The sequence below is a fragment of the Vidua chalybeata genome, chromosome 22 (genome assembly GCF_026979565.1).
Source record: "Vidua chalybeata isolate OUT-0048 chromosome 22, bVidCha1 merged haplotype, whole genome shotgun sequence".
NCBI lineage: Eukaryota > Metazoa > Chordata > Aves > Passeriformes > Viduidae > Vidua > Vidua chalybeata.
The window spans coordinates 1,624,206-1,641,580 of record NC_071551.1 but is presented as its reverse complement, the minus strand read 5'-3'; the positions used below and the strand labels follow the sequence as shown (position 1 = coordinate 1,641,580).

The window sequence follows — 17,375 nt, the reverse complement described above, 5'->3', positions numbered from 1 at the left end:
GTTAATTCACCCCGGCAAACGGAGATCCGGCGGATCCCGCCATCCCCAGACGCAGGGAGATGCTCCCCAAAAAGTGTGACAGGCCCCAAACCCATGGAAATTCTCCTCAAAAAGCAGCACAGATCCCAATCCCATGGAAATTCTCCTCAAAAAGCAGCACAGATCCCAATCCCATGGAAATTCTCCTCAAAAAGCAGCACAGATCCCAATCCCATGGAAATTCTCCTCAAAAAGCAGCACAGATCCTAAAACCCATGGAGATGTTACCCAGAAAAGCAGCACTGGTCCTAAAACCCATGGAAGTGCTTCCCAAAAACCCATGGAGATGCTCCCAAAAATAAGGACAGGCCCCAGTCCCATGGAAATTCTCTTCAAAAAGCAGCACAGATCCTAAACCCCATGGAGATGTCCCCGTAGAAAGGAGGACAGATCCCAATCCCATGGAAGTGCTTCCCAAAAACCCACAGAGATGTCTCCTCCCAAAAAGCAGGACAGAACCCAATCCCATGGAGATTCTCCCTAAAAGCAGAATAGGATCCAATCCCATGGAGATTCTCCTCAAAATGCAGGAGAGATTCTAAAACCCATGGGGATGTCCCCAAAAAGCAGGACAGATCCCTAATCCCATGGAAGTGCTTCCCAAAAACCCACGGAGATTCTCCCAAAAAGCAGGAGAGGCCCCAATCCCATGGAGGTGTTTGGGGTGGGAATCCCCCACGGATGCAGCTGGAACGGTTTGGGAATTATGTGGGAATGGGGATTGGGGTGGGAATCCCACATGGATGCAGCTGGTGTGGGAATTTAGTGAATTGTGGATTTTTATGGATCCCATCCCACCCCAGGGGCTGGAGATCTCCAAGAGAGAATTTCCCACAAATCCCAATCCCAATTTCCCCCGCCCCGGCCTTTCCCAGCCCTGTCCCTTCTCCAGAGCCCCTTGGGATCTCTTGGGAATCTCAGATTCCCTTGGGATCCCTCGGCTCCTGATTCCAGGCGTTATTCCAGAGGCAGATCCGGGCGGGACCGGCGGGAAGAGCCGGGATCCCGGGAAATCCGGGAAAACCCCATCGGAGCCCGGAGCGGGGAGAGCCTCGGGAAAAGGGGATTTAATCCCGCTCCAGGAACCCGGTCTGGGACGGGAATTCTGTGGGATCGGGGAATGTCGGGGTGCAAAGCGGGAACGGGGCCGCTGCAGCCTCGCGGTTGGGATTTATCCCATGAAAGTTCCCGGCTCATCCCGGAGATGTCGGGCTTGGATCAGGGATCGGTTCCAGGCCGAGTTAAACCCGGCCCAGGGCGGGGCCGCTCCGCCCTTTGAGCCCCGCCCGGGACTTTGATCCTCGGCTTTGGGGTCTGGGAAAAACAAACCGGGGACACTGCTGGGACACCCGGGATCTGCTGGGGACAACCCTGGGGACATTCCTGGGGACACTGCTGGGACACCCGGGATCTGCTGGGGACAACCCTGGGGACATTCCTGGGGACACCCGGGGTCTGCTGGGGACAACCCTGGGGACACTGCTGGGGACATCCGGGGTCTGCTGGGGACACTCCTGAGGACATTTTGGATCACCTCGGGAAACTCTTGGGATCACCTCGGGATATGCTGGGGACACTCCTGGGGACACCCAGAATCTCCTGGGGACACTGCTAGGGCACCCAGGACCTCCTGGGGACACTCCTGGGGACACTCCTGGGGACACCCAGAATCTCCTGGGGACACTCTGGGGACACTCCTGGGATTTGCTGGGACACTCCTGGGGACATTCCAGGGACACTCTGGGTGTGCTGGGGACACCCGGGATCTCCTGGGGACACCCCTGGGAACACCCAAAATCTCCTGGGGACATTTGGGATCACCTGGGGACACCCGGGGTCTGCTGGGGACACTCCTCAGGACACCTGGGATCTCCTGGGGACACTTAGGATCCCCTGGGGATGCTCCTGGGGACACTCCTGGGATCACCCTGGATCTCCTGGGGACACTCGGGGTCACCTGGGGGACACTCTGGATCTGCTGGGACACTCCTGGGGACACTCCTGGGACACTCCAGGGGACACCTGGAATCTGCCGGGGACGTTGCTGGGATCTCCTGAGGACACTCCAGGGGACACTCCCGGGGACACCCCCGGGGACACCCGGGATCTCCTGGGGACACCGCTGGATTTCCCGCTCCTGGAAAAGGAGAATTCATTAAACTCATTAATTTATTCATTCACTAATTGCTCTTTCCCCGCTCCCAGCCCCTTTCCCCCCGATTTTCCCTCGGCTGTTCCCCGTTCCTGCCTTTCCCGGGACGAGGAGCCCTCCGGCCCCGCCTGTCCCGGCTCTTCCCCGGCGCTGACTCCGGGAAAAGGCGGAAATCCCGCGGCAACGTTTCCCTTTCCATCCCCCTTTCCCAAGGTGGATTTCTCTCCCTTTAAAGGAAGATTTCTGGGATAATCGCTTGGGAAAATAACCATCGGCGGGATCTCCCCTGGAAAACCTTCCCCCATCCACAATCTTCCTGGGGTTGCGCGAGGAACCAACTTTTCATTAAAGAATTCATCCCCGGGCGCTTTTGGGCTCTGTTTGGATTTTCTTTCTCCGTCCTTGTGTTGAAAATCGGGATCGAATCCTCCAGGTTTTCCTCCCGAGCAGCCTCCGAGTGATTTTCCAAGGGAATTTCTCCTCCCTGGATGCGCTCCGCTCCAGAAATGGGATGACATCCCTAAAAAAATAATAAAAAAATAAGAAAATATGTGAAGGACTTTCTGAGGCGAATCCTAATTAATAAAAGTGATTTTTTTAAAAGGGCTTTTTGAGGAGAATTGTAATAAATAAAATCGCTGATTGAGGAAATTTTCCAGACGGGTTTAATCAACCTGAGAGCATCTTTTCCATGGAGAAAATGGGATGTGGAGCTCTTTCATCCCAAAAATCCGCATTTTCGAGCTGGAAGCCCTCCCACGAGGGATGCGGGGGATAACGGGATGCTCCTAAAAAATCCCAAATCATCCCAGCCCGATCCCAGCGCGCGCTCCCGCGGGAATCGCGGCATTTATCGAGCAGGAACATACCTTAGGAAACCATGGAGATGCGCCGGGAGCGCAATTCCCGCCGGGAAAGCTCCGGGAATTCCGCGCTCCTCATCCCGGTGGATGCCGGCTCTAATCCAGAGAACCGGGCTCGGTTTTTGTCCACCAGGCAGAGCCGGGAGAAGATGGGAAAACCGAAAAAAAAAAAAAAAAAGAAAGAAAAAAAATTCAAATTTAAGCCCAAAAAGGATTTGGCGCAGGTGAGCCCTCCTGGAGCGGATTTTTGGGGTGATGGGTGGGGACATGGCTGTCCCCTCCCCCGGTGGGGACAGTCCCTGCCACCCCCTGACCCCCCTCGGGCAGACCCCGGGGTGCGGCCGCCTGACTCCCCTCAAAATAATAATAATTTAAAAATTAGAACAACAACAACAACAACAACAACAACTATAATAATAATAATAATAATAATAATAATAATAATAATAATAATAATAATAATAATAATAACAATAATAATAGTGACACGAATCATGACAAGAATAAATGGAGCTCTTTGCGTGGCCACTGCCCGGAGGAAAGTGAAGGAGAAAGTGAATTTTTTTTTTTTTTTTTTGGCCTGAAAGTGCCGAATCTTCCCCCAGTTCCAGCAGAACGGGGCGGGGGAAGGAGGGAAAACAAACGCGGCGTTTGAAGTGCGGGATTTTCCTGGCGGCGAGGTGACCCCAGAGCGGCGGGGAAGGAGGGCTCGGGCTCGGCTCCCGGCGCTTCACCTTCCCCCAGCGCCGGGAGAGCAGAAATATTTAATTTTCAACTTTATTCCCAGGCTCCTTCCCCCCCATCCCGGCAAATAATTGAATTACGGCGGCAGGAATGCGGCGGGGCCGGGGCTTTTCCCCCCGAACACTCCGGGAATTGGCGTTTTTTTGGGAAGGAGCGAGATTTATTTTCCTTTGCCAAAGTCACGCCTGAGCCGAGCTCAGAGTTGGGCGCAATTTGACACCTCGGGAAGATTTTAAAATCGCTTTTCTCCATCCCAACACTGTCGCCTCTTAAAATTCATTTTGGATGGGGACTGGGGTGATTGAAGGATGGAAAGGCAGCAAACCCCAAAGCGCGCAGGTTTAGGCGCGGCTTTAGGCCCAGCTGAGGCTGAGGACTGGGCTCCAGGCCGGGTTTAACCCCAAAGCAAAGCCGAGGAAGGAGCGGGGCGGGCTGGGGGCGGCAGAGGGGGCCGGGACGGAGTTTGGGGGTGGCGGGGGTGGCCAGGACGGGGTTTTGGGGTGGCAGAGGGGGCCAGGACGGAGTTTGGGGGTGGCCAGGGCGGGTTTGGGGGTGGCCAGGGCGGGTTTGGGGGTGGCAGAGGGGGCCGGGACGGAGTTTCGGGGTGGCCAGGATGGCATTTTGGGGTGGCCAGGACAGGGTTTGGGGGTGGCTAGGACGGGGTTTGAGGTGGCCAGGACGGGGTTTGGGGGTGGCCAGGACGGGGTTAGGGGGTGGCCAGGACGGAGATTTGGGGTGGCCAGGACGGGGTTTGAGGTGGCCAGGACGGGGTTTAGGGGGTGGCCAGGACGGAGATTTGGGGTGGCCAGGACGGGGTTTGAGGTGGCCAGGATGGGGTTTTGGGGTGGCGGGGGTGGTCAGGACGGGGTTTGGGGGTGCCCAGGACGGGTTAGAGGGTGGCCAGGACAGGGTTTGAGGTGCCCAGGACGGAGATTTGGGGTGGCCAGGACAGGGTTAGGGGATGGCCAGGACGGGGTTTGGGGATGGCCAGGACAGGGTTTGGGGGTGGCCAGGACGGGGTTAGGGGGTGCCCAGGACGGAGATTTGGGGTGGCCAGGACGGGGTTTGAGGTGGCCAGGATGGGGTTTTGGAGGTAGCAGAGGGGGTCGGGACAGAGTTTGAGGGTGGGGTCGGGGTTTGGGGCCGGCGTTTGGGGCCGGGGGCGGCGCTGGCGCTCCGGGGGGGTTTTGGGGAGGGGGCGGCGGAGGCGGCGGGGCCGAGTCCCTTTTACAGCTGCGAACAAAAGGCAGCGCCGGCGCCGGCGTCACGTCCCGCTGCGCGCTCATTCCCAAAGCTCCCGCAGCTTTTGGGGGAAAATCGGGAATTCTCCGCCGGGGCCGGCCCTGAACCCGCCCCGTAATTAACGGGTTGTTAATTAATGAGGGCGGCCTCTGGGCTGGGGAAGGTGTGGGGGCGCTGGGCCGGTGCCATAGAGGGGGGGGGTCGGGGTGAGCCTTTCACACCCCCCCAGGGAGGGATGGGAAAAGGGGGAAAATCGGCTGCAAACCCCGCGGAGGGAGCGCGGTGAGGAGCGCCGAGCTCGGGTGGGCATCTTAGGGGGGCATTTAATTAATCAATTAATTTATTTATCGCATTTATTTCTTGTTATTCCATTTATTTATTATTTAATTTGGGTTTCTTTTTGAAAAAAAATAATTTTTAACTGTAACTTATTTTAATTGTTACTTACTTTAATTTTACTTATTTTAATTGCTTCTAATTTTAATATATTTAATTTTTTTATTATTTTATTTCCATCCTGTTTTGCATCATTTTTTAAAATTTGCATTATTTTATTTTATTTTATTTTATTTTATTTTTCAATCCACTCCGCAATTCCCCCGCCACGAGCCGGGCTCAGCCCATGTCCCGCCCGCTTTTCCCCTCCTGGAATCTGCTTAGGGGAAAAAAACCCTAAAAAATCCCCAAAAACCCACCAAAAATCCCCCGAACACCCACAACCCCGCAATTCCTGATTTTTTTTCCTGCTCTGTTTCACCCCAAATCTTTCCCAGCCGCTCGAGGGACACCCCAGCTTTCCATGAGGCGCCTGAGAATGACCAAAAACATCCCAAAAAAACCTCTGGGAAGGAGCGCGGGGCTCCGCTCCCATTGGTGCCGGGGCCGGGCGCGGATCCCCCTTCCCATAAAAGAAAGGAGCCGGAGCCTATCAGAGCCCGCCCGTCCTTCCCACCGCCCCAACTTCCCCGCCGGAGCAACTTCCAGCCTCCTCCTCCTCCTCCTCCTCCTCCTCCTCCTCCTCCTCCTCCTCCTCCAGCGCTGCCACAACCGCGCCGCGAGGAGGAAGAACCGCAGCGCACCGAGCGAATCCGGGGGGCCGCGGCTCCCCCCGCTCTGCCCCCCGAGCCAGCCCTAAACCAGCCCCGAGCCAGCCCTAAACCAGCCCCGAGCCAGCCCTAAACCAGCCCCGAGCCAGCCCTAAGCCCAGCCCAGCTCCCCGGCAACTTTGGCTGTGCCTGCTCTTCCCGGGTGACATTCCAGCGGAGCGGCCGCTCGGGACACAGCCCCCAAACTTTCCCGGGAATTTCTGGTGGGTGATCCCCCCTCCATCCCCACCCCTTTCATCCCGAGCGTTGCAGCATTTTGATTTTTCCGCTGATTTTTTGAATCGTAGTCGGGTTTTTTTTTTTTTTTTAATTTTTTTCTTTCCGCGCTCGGAGCCCAGATTTCTCCCTTATTTTGCAGCCGCTGGAAGGGCTGGGAAGGTCGGAGGAGGCGGCCCCGCAGCCCCCCCGGTTGTGCCCGGTGTCCCCCCCAGCCCCGGTCCGCACCGGAGCCCCTCGGCCGCCGCCGCCCCCCGACCATGGCAGCGCTGCCCGGGACGGTGCCGCGGATGATGCGCCCGGCGCCGGGGCAGAACTACCCCCGCACCGGCTTCCCGCTGGAAGGTAGGTCTGGAAAACCTGGAGAAGCGCTCTGCAATCACCCGCGGGGGCTAGGTCTGGAAAAACGCCGCTCCTTCCCTCTGGAATTACCCGGGGGGAGGACTCTTAGCTCTGGAAAAGCGCCGCTCCATCCCTCTGGAATAACCGGGGGGGTGTTTTGGTCTGGAAAAGCCCCGCTCCGTCCCTAAAAGCGCCGCTCCATCCCTCTGGAATTCACCGGGAGGGGTTTGAGCGCTGGAAAAGCCCCGCTTCATCCCTCTGGAATAACCAGGGGGGGCTTTAGGTCTGGAAAAGTCCCGCTCCATCCCTCTGGAATAACCGGGGTGGGGGGACTCTTAGCTCTGGAAAAGCGCCGCTCCATCCCTAAAAACGCCGCTCCATCCCTCTGGAATCACCCGCGGGGCCCTTGGGGCGGGGGGTGCGGCTGAGCTCCGCTCCTGGGGGGTTCCCTGAAATTCTCCCAACTTCTCACCCCGTTCCCAGCCCCTTCCCGCCGCGCTCCTCGTGAAATCCCGGGATTTGCTTTGCTGTTTTTCCCGTGGTTCGAGCATTCCCGGGTATCCCGCAGGGGCTTTGGGGCAGCTTCTCCCGCTTTTGGGTTTTTTTTTTTTGGGGTTTGGTTGTTTTTTTGGTTTTTGGTTTTTTTTTTTTTTCTGGTGGGTTGGTTTTTTAACGTCCCGACAATTTCACCTCCGCGTCAAAGCGGGGGGAAAAACAACCAAACTGATGGGATTTAACTTTTCGGAGGGGAAAATAGGAATAAAAACCTTGGTCCGGGGAGCAGCGGGAAGCCGGGATGATGTCCTTGGCCGGGACTCGGGAGCTGTCACCTCGCCGAGTGTCACCCATCCTCCCTCCACCGTGCCTTTGTCACGCGGGGGGCGATTATTTCCAGGCACACACGTTTCCAAAAAAAAAAAAAAAAAAAAAAAAAAAAAAAAAAAAAAAGGAAAAAATGAAAAAAAAAAGCAAGGAAAAAAAGCAAATTTCTAGCCTGGACCCCTCTGGCCGCATTTATTAAAAGCGGGGAAAATTTCATCCCGGCCGTGCTCAAGTGGCGAATCGCAAACCCGCGGAAAACCACGCAGGCTGCAAAACACACAGGGCGCGGGGATTTGCTGAAGTGCTTTTCTGTAGCAAATGAAGTAAAACAGACGGCAAGGGAAAGGATCAAAGGATTACAACAATATTTGCACAACATGACTGGGAATAATGAAAGGAGAGAGCGGCCGGCGCTTTTAGCGGCTCTTGAATGTAAAATTGGCCACTCGAGTGTTATCTGTCGATAATGATACATCCAGGGAGCGCCGGCCAAAGTGACTCGGAATTAGCGGTGCATGATTCTCGCTAAATCGCCAGGCAATTTCTGGAATCGACTTTTCTTTGTAGCGAGAGAGGGGAGGGGGAGGGAAAAAATTATATATATTAAAAAAAAAAAAAAAGAAGAAGTAAAAGAAAAAGAACTAAAAATCCGCCCCCCTCGCCTCGCCTGGCGCTCGCCCCCTCCAGCCTCGCGCAAATTACCCAGCTGAGTTCTGCCCCCTCCCGTCCTGCCTCCCCTCCTTTTCGCTTTAATTTCCAGCCTGTGAAATCGTATTAATCTGCGAGATCTGCGGCGCGAGGTGTTCGATAAATTGGGGAGGGGGCGAAGGAGCCGCCGCTGCCCCCGCGCCCGCAGAGGCGGCGGCGAAGCGACCGCGGGGTAAAATCCCCCCAAACCCACCCAAAAAAAAACCCAAAACCACCCAAAAAAAAGCTCCCCGAGGGTGTTTCAGGGGTGATTTCCAAAAGTTTGTTTGAAAGCGAAGCTCCATTAATCGAGGCGAGATTTTTTGGGGGAGAAAGGGGAAGTTTTGGGAGCGTTTTGTTGTGAGGGTTTGGTTCTCCTTGCGTTTTAAACGCCTGGAATGGTTTCAGACCAAGGTGTGAAATCCCAAATCCGGACAAATTTCCAGGGATGGACACACCGGGGGTGTCTCGGGGATGGGCGCGCGGCTCGGGCGGGATTTTTATTTTCCCACTTTCCATGGGAAAATCTCACGCGTGCTGCCGGGATAAACAAACACCGGGATGGATAAATAAACACCGGGTTGGATAAATAAACACCGGGATAAACACGGAGCGCGGGGCACGGGCGAGAGTTTCCCCCTTCTTTCAAACCTCCAAATCCCGGGAGAGGAGCGGGAGGTGCGGGGAAGGACACGTCGGGTTTTCCGCCGTATTTTAACTTTTCCCCGTTTTTTTTTTTTTTTTTTTTTGGGTCGGCTTTTCCCCGCTCTGTCGCTCGCAGTGTCCACGCCGCTGGGCCAGGGCAGGGTGAACCAGCTCGGAGGGGTTTTCATCAACGGGCGCCCGCTGCCCAACCACATCCGCCACAAGATCGTGGAGATGGCGCACCACGGCATCCGGCCCTGCGTGATCTCCCGGCAGCTGCGCGTCTCCCACGGCTGCGTCTCCAAAATCCTCTGCCGCTACCAGGAGACGGGATCCATCCGGCCCGGGGCCATCGGCGGCAGCAAGCCCAGGGTGAGTGCGCTGCGGGCACCGCGCCCCAAAATTCCGCCTCTTTTTGGGGCTGCAGCGCGACTTTTCCCAGCGGTTTTTATGTTTTTAGGGGGGGAAAGGGTTTTAATAGAGGTGGGGTTTTTGGTCTCTGATGGGGAGAAAGCGGGGCCCGAGCTGGAGGTGCTGAATGGATTCAAGTGGTTTCCTTTTTGTGGCTTCCACGTGCAACAAGTGGTGCGCGCTGGTGCGATCCCGGCGGGCTGTGGGAGCAGGGAATTCGGGATTCTTTGGGAATAGGAAATGTCATAAACACCCCAAAAAGTGTCCCCTGCCCTGCCTCCCCGGAGCTCAGGGTAATCCCACCCTGCCGGCTCTCCCGGCTCCCAGAGACCACGCTTTTAGGATTTGGGGGAGCAGGGCCTTTCCCCAGCTTTATTTCCCTCCTTTCTCCGCTCCCAATCCCCATTTTCCACCCCAAACCCCGCAGCCCGGCCGGGCAGGGCTGAGCTGCGCTGCTTCTTTTGAATTAAAAGCGCTTTTCCCTGCTCTCCCTCCCTTCCTTCCCGTGTGGCCGCCCCGCGGGGACATCCCGGCGCCCCTTGGGCACAAAAGCAGGTCGCGACTCCCGACGTGGAGAAGAAAATCGAGGAATACAAGCGGGAGAACCCCGGGATGTTCAGCTGGGAGATCCGGGACCGGCTGCTCAAGGACGGCCACTGCGACCGCAGCACGGTGCCCTCAGGTGAGAAGGCAGCTTGGCCACACTCCCCCGGCTCCGGGGAATGGTTATCCCGCGGGAAAGGTTTCCCAGAGGATCCAAACACCCTCCTGGCTCTGCTTGGACGGAGGGGGGGAAATCGCCCCGAGCAAAGCCCGGGACTGGGGGGGATTTGTGCCTCGGCGGCTGCAAAACCGAAGCCAAACCAAGCCCTTTTCCCACCTTTTTCCAGCTCCCTGGGAAGCCGGGGGGATGCTGGGGCAGGGGGAGACCCCCAGAGGCGCCCCCCAAATCCAGGGGGAAAGGGGAGCCCGGTTTGTCCCGCTGGGATTTGCGCTGTGGGGGCTGCGCAGCAACGTCCCCATGGGGCAGAGATCCCGAGGGATCCGGACATCCCAAGGGATCTGGTGATCGATGAGATCCAGAGACCCAGGAGATCCCGAGGGATTCAGAGACCCAGGAGATCCCGAGGGATCCAGAGATCCATCAGACTCAGAGATCCAGGAGATCCCAAGACATTCAGAAATCCATGCGATTCGGAGATCCCTGGACATCCATTAGATCCATGGATCCAGAGATCCACGAGGTCCTGAGATCCACAGAGCTCCACTAGATTCAGGGCTCTGTGAGATCCCGAAAGATCCCGGGATCCATGGGGAGCGGGGCTGCACCCCCAAGCTCGGCCTGCAGGGATGTTTTTGGGGTGCGGGGCGTCCGCGGGGCTCAGCTCCGAGGTCCCTGCGGGTTTTGGGGCGGCTCTGTAGGGCCAGAGCAGGCCCGGAGCTCCATCCCGGCTTGGGAGCTGGGGGGGATTTGGGACTTGCGGGGTGACAGGGCGCGTGGTGATGGCTCATCCCGGGCCTTTGGGACATGCCGGTGCCAGCGGGATGGCGGGGGCTCGGCGGTGCCGGCAGGTGCATTCCCGCGGGAGCAGCGGCGTTCCCGGCGCTTTTCCCAGGCAGCTTATACTCGCCTTTCTGCCTTTGCCTGTCCGAGGTTTAGTGAGTTCGATTAGCCGCGTGCTCCGCATCAAATTCGGCAAGAAGGAGGAGGACGAGGACTGCGACAAGAAGGAGGAGGACGGCGACAAGAAGGCCAAGCACAGCATCGACGGCATCCTGGGCGACAAAGGTACCGCGCGTCCCCGCGCCGCGCCGGGGGGGACAGCGGGGACACGGCCCTGCCCGCCGGGGGTGGCTCCAGAGCCGCCGAGTTTGGCTCTTCCCAAAAAATCCCTGCAGGGAGCGGGGCTGCCAGGAGGAGGAAGAGCTGTCGGCGCTTTGCTCGGGATCAATTATCCATAAAAAGGGCCGGGAATGGCCGGAGGGGGGGAGAGGCACCTCGGAGGCCGTAAATGAATTTGTTAAACAGATTTCGCCTAAGTGGTCCCCTGGAACCGGGGCTGACAGGTGACCGATGGCGCCGATCAATATCAATTAGGGACGAGGGGACACGGGGGGGGTTCCCCGGAGCGGCGCTGCACCCCCCAATTACCCTGGGAAAAATTACCCAGGGAAAACGATCCAGGAGAAACCATCCAGGGGAAATGATCCAGGGAAAACCATCCAGGGAAAATGATCCCGGCGCAGGCGGGGGAAGGCTCCGAGCCAGGCCGGTGGCGGGGCTCTGTTATCGCCTCCCAAACGCGGCGTTTTCTCCCGCTGGCAGGAAAATTCCAACTTTTCCCAGCTGGGAATGCGGGCCTGGGGGTGGGAACTGGAGCGCGGGCAGCGCCGTGGTTCCAAAAAAAAAAAAAAAAAACAAAAAAAAGTGGAATTTTGAGGGAGCATCCGTGAGATCCGTCAGGGTAAAAGGGGGAGTTGGAGCAGCTCGGTTCGGGCACTAAACGAGCGCTTTTTTGAGGGGAAAAAAGGCGATTTTGGGGGGGAACCGCCGATTTTTCGGGGGGGAACGGCGATTTTGGGAGTCCCGGGCAGGGGGGACTTGGGATTTTCCGGTTTTCTCTCGAATTGGTGCAAAGCGAGGACGGGCTGGGCTTGAGCCGGAGTTGGGATTTTGGGGGATTTGTGGCATCGCCGCTGCTGGGGTGAGAGGGATTGTCCCCCAATCCCAAATTTCTCCCAGTTTGGGACACGTGGGGGGAATTTTGAGGCAGAAAAGGCTCTCCCGAGCCCCCATCACGGGAGCTGGAAATGAAGGTGACAAAAGGGATTTTACTTGATTTTTTTTTTAAGGATCCGATCCTTTTTTTTTTTTTTTTCCCTCTTTTCCCAACCTTGAGGATGAACTTCACTTACAAAGACCTTGGAGTCTATTGAAGCTTTATAAGGAAAAGATTCCTGACCACAAAAGCAAACAGTGGAGAAAAAAAAAAAAAAAAGAATAGAAAAAAAGAAAAAAAAAGGAAAAAAAAAAAAAAAAAGAAAGGGGGGTAAAGGGGGAAAAACCCGAGGCTGCCTTAAAAATGGAGTAAAGGGATGGGGGAGGGAGGGCGCGTCCATTCTCATTCAAAATTCCGCGAGGAGGAGAAAAACTTTTGGACAAAAGGCCGAGGACGGGAAGAAAGGGAGATAAATTATTCAAAACTCCCTGCTGTTAGATAGTTTTGTAATATTATCGGAGCGGCTGCTGCAGAAAGGCCGAGCCGTTGGACGCTGCAAAATGTTGCTGTGATTTGGGAGAGGGGCGATGCTCATTTGCAAATCGGGGCCATTGTGTCCGCCAGAAGCTCCCCCCGCTCGCTTTCGGGGTGTTTTTAATTTTATTAGAGGGAGGGAAAGGAGATTTGGGGGGGTTTGAGTTGTGTTTTCAGCCAGGCTCGGCGCTCGGAAAAAATATCTTTATTTTTGAAAGCGCGGGTTGGGTTTGGTTTTTTTTTTTTTTTTCACCCCCGTCCTCGCGTTTTCCCCGTCGCCACCCCCAAAAGAACAGAAAAAAAAATTAAAAAAAAAAAAAAACCTAAGAATGAAGGAGCGGGGAGCTTTTTATCCCTGATTAGCACGCAAGAAGTGCGTGTCAAGAGGCAAAACAAAACGCTCCCTTCTGCCTTCATGGGTGAGGCCGCGGACAAATCAAACACGAGCCCCCGTTCCTGGATGAAAGGGGGCTAATTTGGGCAAATTCCCGCGGCCGGAGCCTGTGGAGCGCCGCGCTCCCTCCGAGCGCGCACAATCCGCCGGCCCCGCGGAGAAATCCCAATTTCTCCGCAATTCCCGGCTTTCTGTGGCCGCGCCGAGGAGAAATCCCCCCGAAAAAGCGCGTGGATTCGGGGATTTTTGGGGTCCTGCGCATCTCCAAAAGGAGCGTCCGAAATTGCGAATTTCTCGCTGCCCCGGCGAGTTTTAACGCCTGGGAAAGTTTTAATGGCCCCAATTAAGATAATTGATGAGCCCGCTTGTAAAGCACTGGCGGGCGGCGGCTGCGCGCTGGGAAACGCCGCAGTTTCTGCACGAAAAAACTGCAATTTCTGCATGAAAAAACCGCAATTTCTGCACGAAAAAACGGCATTTCTGCTCGGGAAAAAACCCGCATTTCTGCGCGAAAAAAACGCAGTTTCTGATCGAAAAACCCGCAGTTTCTGCCGGGAAACACCGCGATTTGCATCCCTCTATTAAAATCTCCTCAGAGCTGTTTCTCCCTCCACCCAATTCTCATTTCCAGGTGGCTCCCACCAAAACAAACCCAGCCTCGCACGGCTTGAGGAGGGAGGGGGGATTTTTTTCTAATTTTTTTATCCATTTCTGCGCCCAACGCGACTTCTCCTTCCGAGAGCTGCGGGGGGAAAGGGGCGAAAAAAACTTTGCTTTTGCTTTTTTTTTTTTTTTTTTTTTTAAATCTTTTTTTTTTTTTTTTTTTTTTTTTTTTTTCCGCCGCTGCCAAGCGCTCCGTGGCGGGTTCTCCTCGCGGGGAGCCGGGGGAAGACAGCCCTAAATGCTCTCTCTTTTTAAGTGGGAAAGAAAGCTTCCACCCTGCGCCTGTTTCTTTCTATCGTCTGCTTGGCATTTAATAATGTTAAGACTTATTAGAGCTGGTAATGAAAACTGTGGCTGTTGAATAGGGAGCTGTGTTGGAGAAGGGTGTAATAGCTCCAAGGCATGCTAAGAAATGTATTTATCCCCAATCAGTACTCACTCTCTGAGTTCCCAGCACAAACGTTAAGTTGAAGGGTTTTAAGGCAGATTAAATTGAGCCTTTATTTCTTTGCACTTTCATCTTTAAACGGCTCACTCCAGCTAGCCCTGGGCGGATATTCATGAGGCTTCACTTTGGTTTTTTTTTTTTTTTTAATATATGTTTATTTTATATATATATATATATATATATATATATATATATATATATATATATCCTTGTTAACAGCGACTTGTTGTTGTTACTTACTATTATTATTATTATTATTGTTGTTGTTGTTGTTGTTGTTGTTGTTGTTGTTGTTGTTGTTATTAGGGGTTGTTGTTATTTATTAGGGAGGGCATGCGCTGCTCTCCCCCTCGCTGGGGGGGCAGGGGGGGAATTAGGGCACCCCCAAATTTCGGGGGCGCCGCTCGGGAAGGGCGGGGGCAGTTAATTGACACCAGACCCGGGGGTCCCCGGCGTGTCCCCCCCACCCGAGCGTGTCCCCCCAGGCCGGGCCTGTCCCCCCAGAGCCCCGCGGGGTGCGGGGGATGCTCGAAGGGACAGCCGGGTTGTATTTTTGGGGTGAAAACACGGATTTTTAGGGAATCTTCCCCTCCCTCCGCACTCCGCTCTGTGCCCCCCCCAAATTTGTGCTCTCGGTTGATTTTGGGGGAACAACGGTGGGATCGGGATTCCTATTAAGGGGGAACAGCGGGATCGTGGTCCTGATTTTGGGGGAACAGCAGGATAGGGATGCTAATTTTGGGGGAACAGCGGGATCGGGGATCCGATTTTGAGGGAACAGCGGGATCGTGGTCCTGATTTTGGGGGAACAGCGGCGGGATCGGGGTTCCCTGGGGCTGGGGACAGTGCGGGAGGGGGGACAGGGACAATTCCAGCCGGGAGCTGCCAGCGCTGCTCCCGCCCGGATTTTGGGGGCCCGCAGCGAGCGGGGGGGGGGGGGTGTTGGGAGGGGACCCCCAGAGCTGGGCCGGGGCTTTGTTCCCCGAGCCGGGAGAGGGGAGCGGGGCTGCGGGGCCGATTTATCAGCGAACAATCGGCGCGGGTTTAAAAACCAACACGCGGCTCCTCGGTAAATGTGTGTTTAGAAGCGCGGGGGGGCCGCGAGCAGACACTTCATCAAATCAAGGGATTACCAAAGGTTGGCAATCTAATCAAACAGAGCCCAGGCGGGATTTGTGAGTGTTGCGAGCGGGATCAGCTCTAATAATGGGGGGCAGGAGAAGAGATAGGGAGGTGTCAAGCAATTCATTGGCTTTAGGCTGAGTTATTCTGTGCATATTTCAGGCCGAGAGGAGAGGGAAGAGAGGGAAAGAGGAATAAAAAAAAAATGCAGGGAGAATGGAGAGGGAGAGGGAGGAGGGGGGGCTGGATGCGGGCGCACACGGAGCTTACATGTCACAAAAAAAGCTGAGACAAATGAGGTACAACAATAAACACAGATAACAATTACAAAGGCAAACAGTGGCTTTTGGGAACGGGAACCTGGGCTACATAAACAAAGTCGGCAAATGTTCGCAAGATAAACTCCTGCCTAAATCGAGTGTGACGGGGAGGAGAGAAGAGAGGAGGAGAGATAAGGCTGGAGAAGGGAATAAACGGGAATCATCGAACACGAGGCGTTTGAAAAAACAAACTTGAGACAAGGATGCGGCGAGCGGGGCTCGGTCGTACGGCAGGGAGCGAAGGAACAGGGGGGAGATGTTTGAGATCCGGGGCTCGGTCGGGCTTGGGGTTTTTTTTTCCCCTCTTCCCCCCGTTTTTGGGGGAGAAGAAAAGGATCCATCCTGGATCCATCCCTGGGGAGGGAAGCCTCGGGGTCAGAGGCAGGTGGGGGAGCCCCGGCCGGGAGAGGGAACGCGTCGGAGGCGTTTGCTCTGGAATTTGGAGGTGATTTCATTACCTGGGGCGGGGAGGAAGCAGATTTGGGGCGAAGGGGGGAGATGGAGCCGCGATAGAGCCGCGCAGGAAGGAAGCGGGCAGGTCTCGTCCTAATCTTAGGTTTGGGCCCTAATTGGGCCGGCAGGGAGGGGGCAGAGCCGGAATAAAGGCAGGAGAGGCTGAGAGGGGAACGCGCGATCCGGGGGCTGCTGCAAACAAACAGATCTCCCCCCAAAAAAACCCGCTTTTAACCCGGAATCATCTTAAGGAGCAGCCGCAGGCCGCGCCGGGTCTCGCTCTCCCGCGGAGGATTTTTCCAAGCGGGAATTGCGCGCGGGAGAGGAGAGAGACGTGTCTGCAGCGTGGTTAAAGGAATTAGATATTTACCAGTTTGAAATAAGCCTGGGTATGGGAAAAAAAAAAAAAAAAAAAAAAAAAAAAAAAAAAAAAGGGGAGGGGGGGAGAGAGAGAGAGCGAAGATGAGACGGGAGAACACTTCAAACGAATTCATCATCTGGAGTGGCGAAGGGGAGATTTAGAGACAGTATTGGGAAGTTATTTAGATATTAATAACATATTTTCCTGAGGCGTCAGGAGTGCCTCCATACGCACTTTTCCCTCGCAGCTATTTGGCTGGGTGAAATATGGGAGACCCAAATGTTGGGGAGAGATAACACAATCAGCCGAGCCCTGGTCCTGCGACTGCATCACGGCGTTAAACCCGGATTAACCTCCCCTTCCTCCCCCTCCCCCGCCGCCGTTTCACACCCCCCACTCCCCAAATTCCACCCCCACGAGAAGCTTTTTCCAAATTTTTCAGGGGAATTTCCGCGGCGGGGTTTTAAAGCACACAGAACAGCGGGGAGGGACTCGCTCCGGCATTAGGGTGAAGGATCTTTGGGAAAATTGCGTTTGCCACAAAAGAGGGAAAAAAAAAAAAAAGCGAATCAAGGCCCTCTGCAGACCTGGCTTTGCGGATATTCCGTATTTACGGCATTATTCTTAAAAAGAAGTGGGGAAAAAAGCCCGTTTCTATCAGCTGCCACTTTTCTCTCCTCTTCCCCACGCGGTTTCAGTCGCCTTTTAAATGGATTTTATTTTATTTTGTATTCAATCGGAACTTCAGCCCGGTTTGGGCTCGGGGGGTTCTGAGGGGTGAGGAGCTGTGAGAGGGTCAGGAAAGGAGGGAAGGGGAGCGGGAGCGCTGAGGGGGCAGGGCAGGGGCCAGGCCACCCTAAATGGGGTTTTGGGGGGGCTCCTGCTCCCCTCCTGCCCCCTCGTCCCAGGAAAAAGCAGGAATGAAGGAGCTGGGAAGCGCAGGTGCAGCTCCGGGAGGGAGCAGAGCTTGGGACGGGGATGCGGCTTTGCCGGGGAGAGGGAGGGTCGGGGTATCCCCCTCCCCAAAACCCCTCCTGCTCCTCCTCCTCCTCATTCCCGGCTCATCCCGAGGCTGGCGCTCGGCGGGGCCG

The 17,375-nt window shown here is 55.5% G+C and overlaps 1 protein-coding gene across 1 annotated transcript in view; it reads left to right on the top strand.

Moving 5' to 3' along the window:
* Positions 1-6,313: 6,313 nt before the first annotated feature.
* PAX7 (paired box 7) overlaps positions 6,314-17,375 on the top strand; it is a 119,075-nt gene continuing 108,013 nt past the window's right edge. Inside the window, exons 1-5 of the mRNA XM_053962945.1 lie at positions 6,314-6,349; positions 6,505-6,707; positions 8,995-9,230; positions 9,822-9,951; positions 10,930-11,058. Coding sequence (XP_053818920.1) covers positions 6,623-6,707; positions 8,995-9,230; positions 9,822-9,951; positions 10,930-11,058 — 580 coding nt within the window. The 5' untranslated portion in view covers positions 6,314-6,349; positions 6,505-6,622. The remainder of the gene's footprint in view (positions 6,350-6,504; positions 6,708-8,994; positions 9,231-9,821; positions 9,952-10,929; positions 11,059-17,375) is intronic.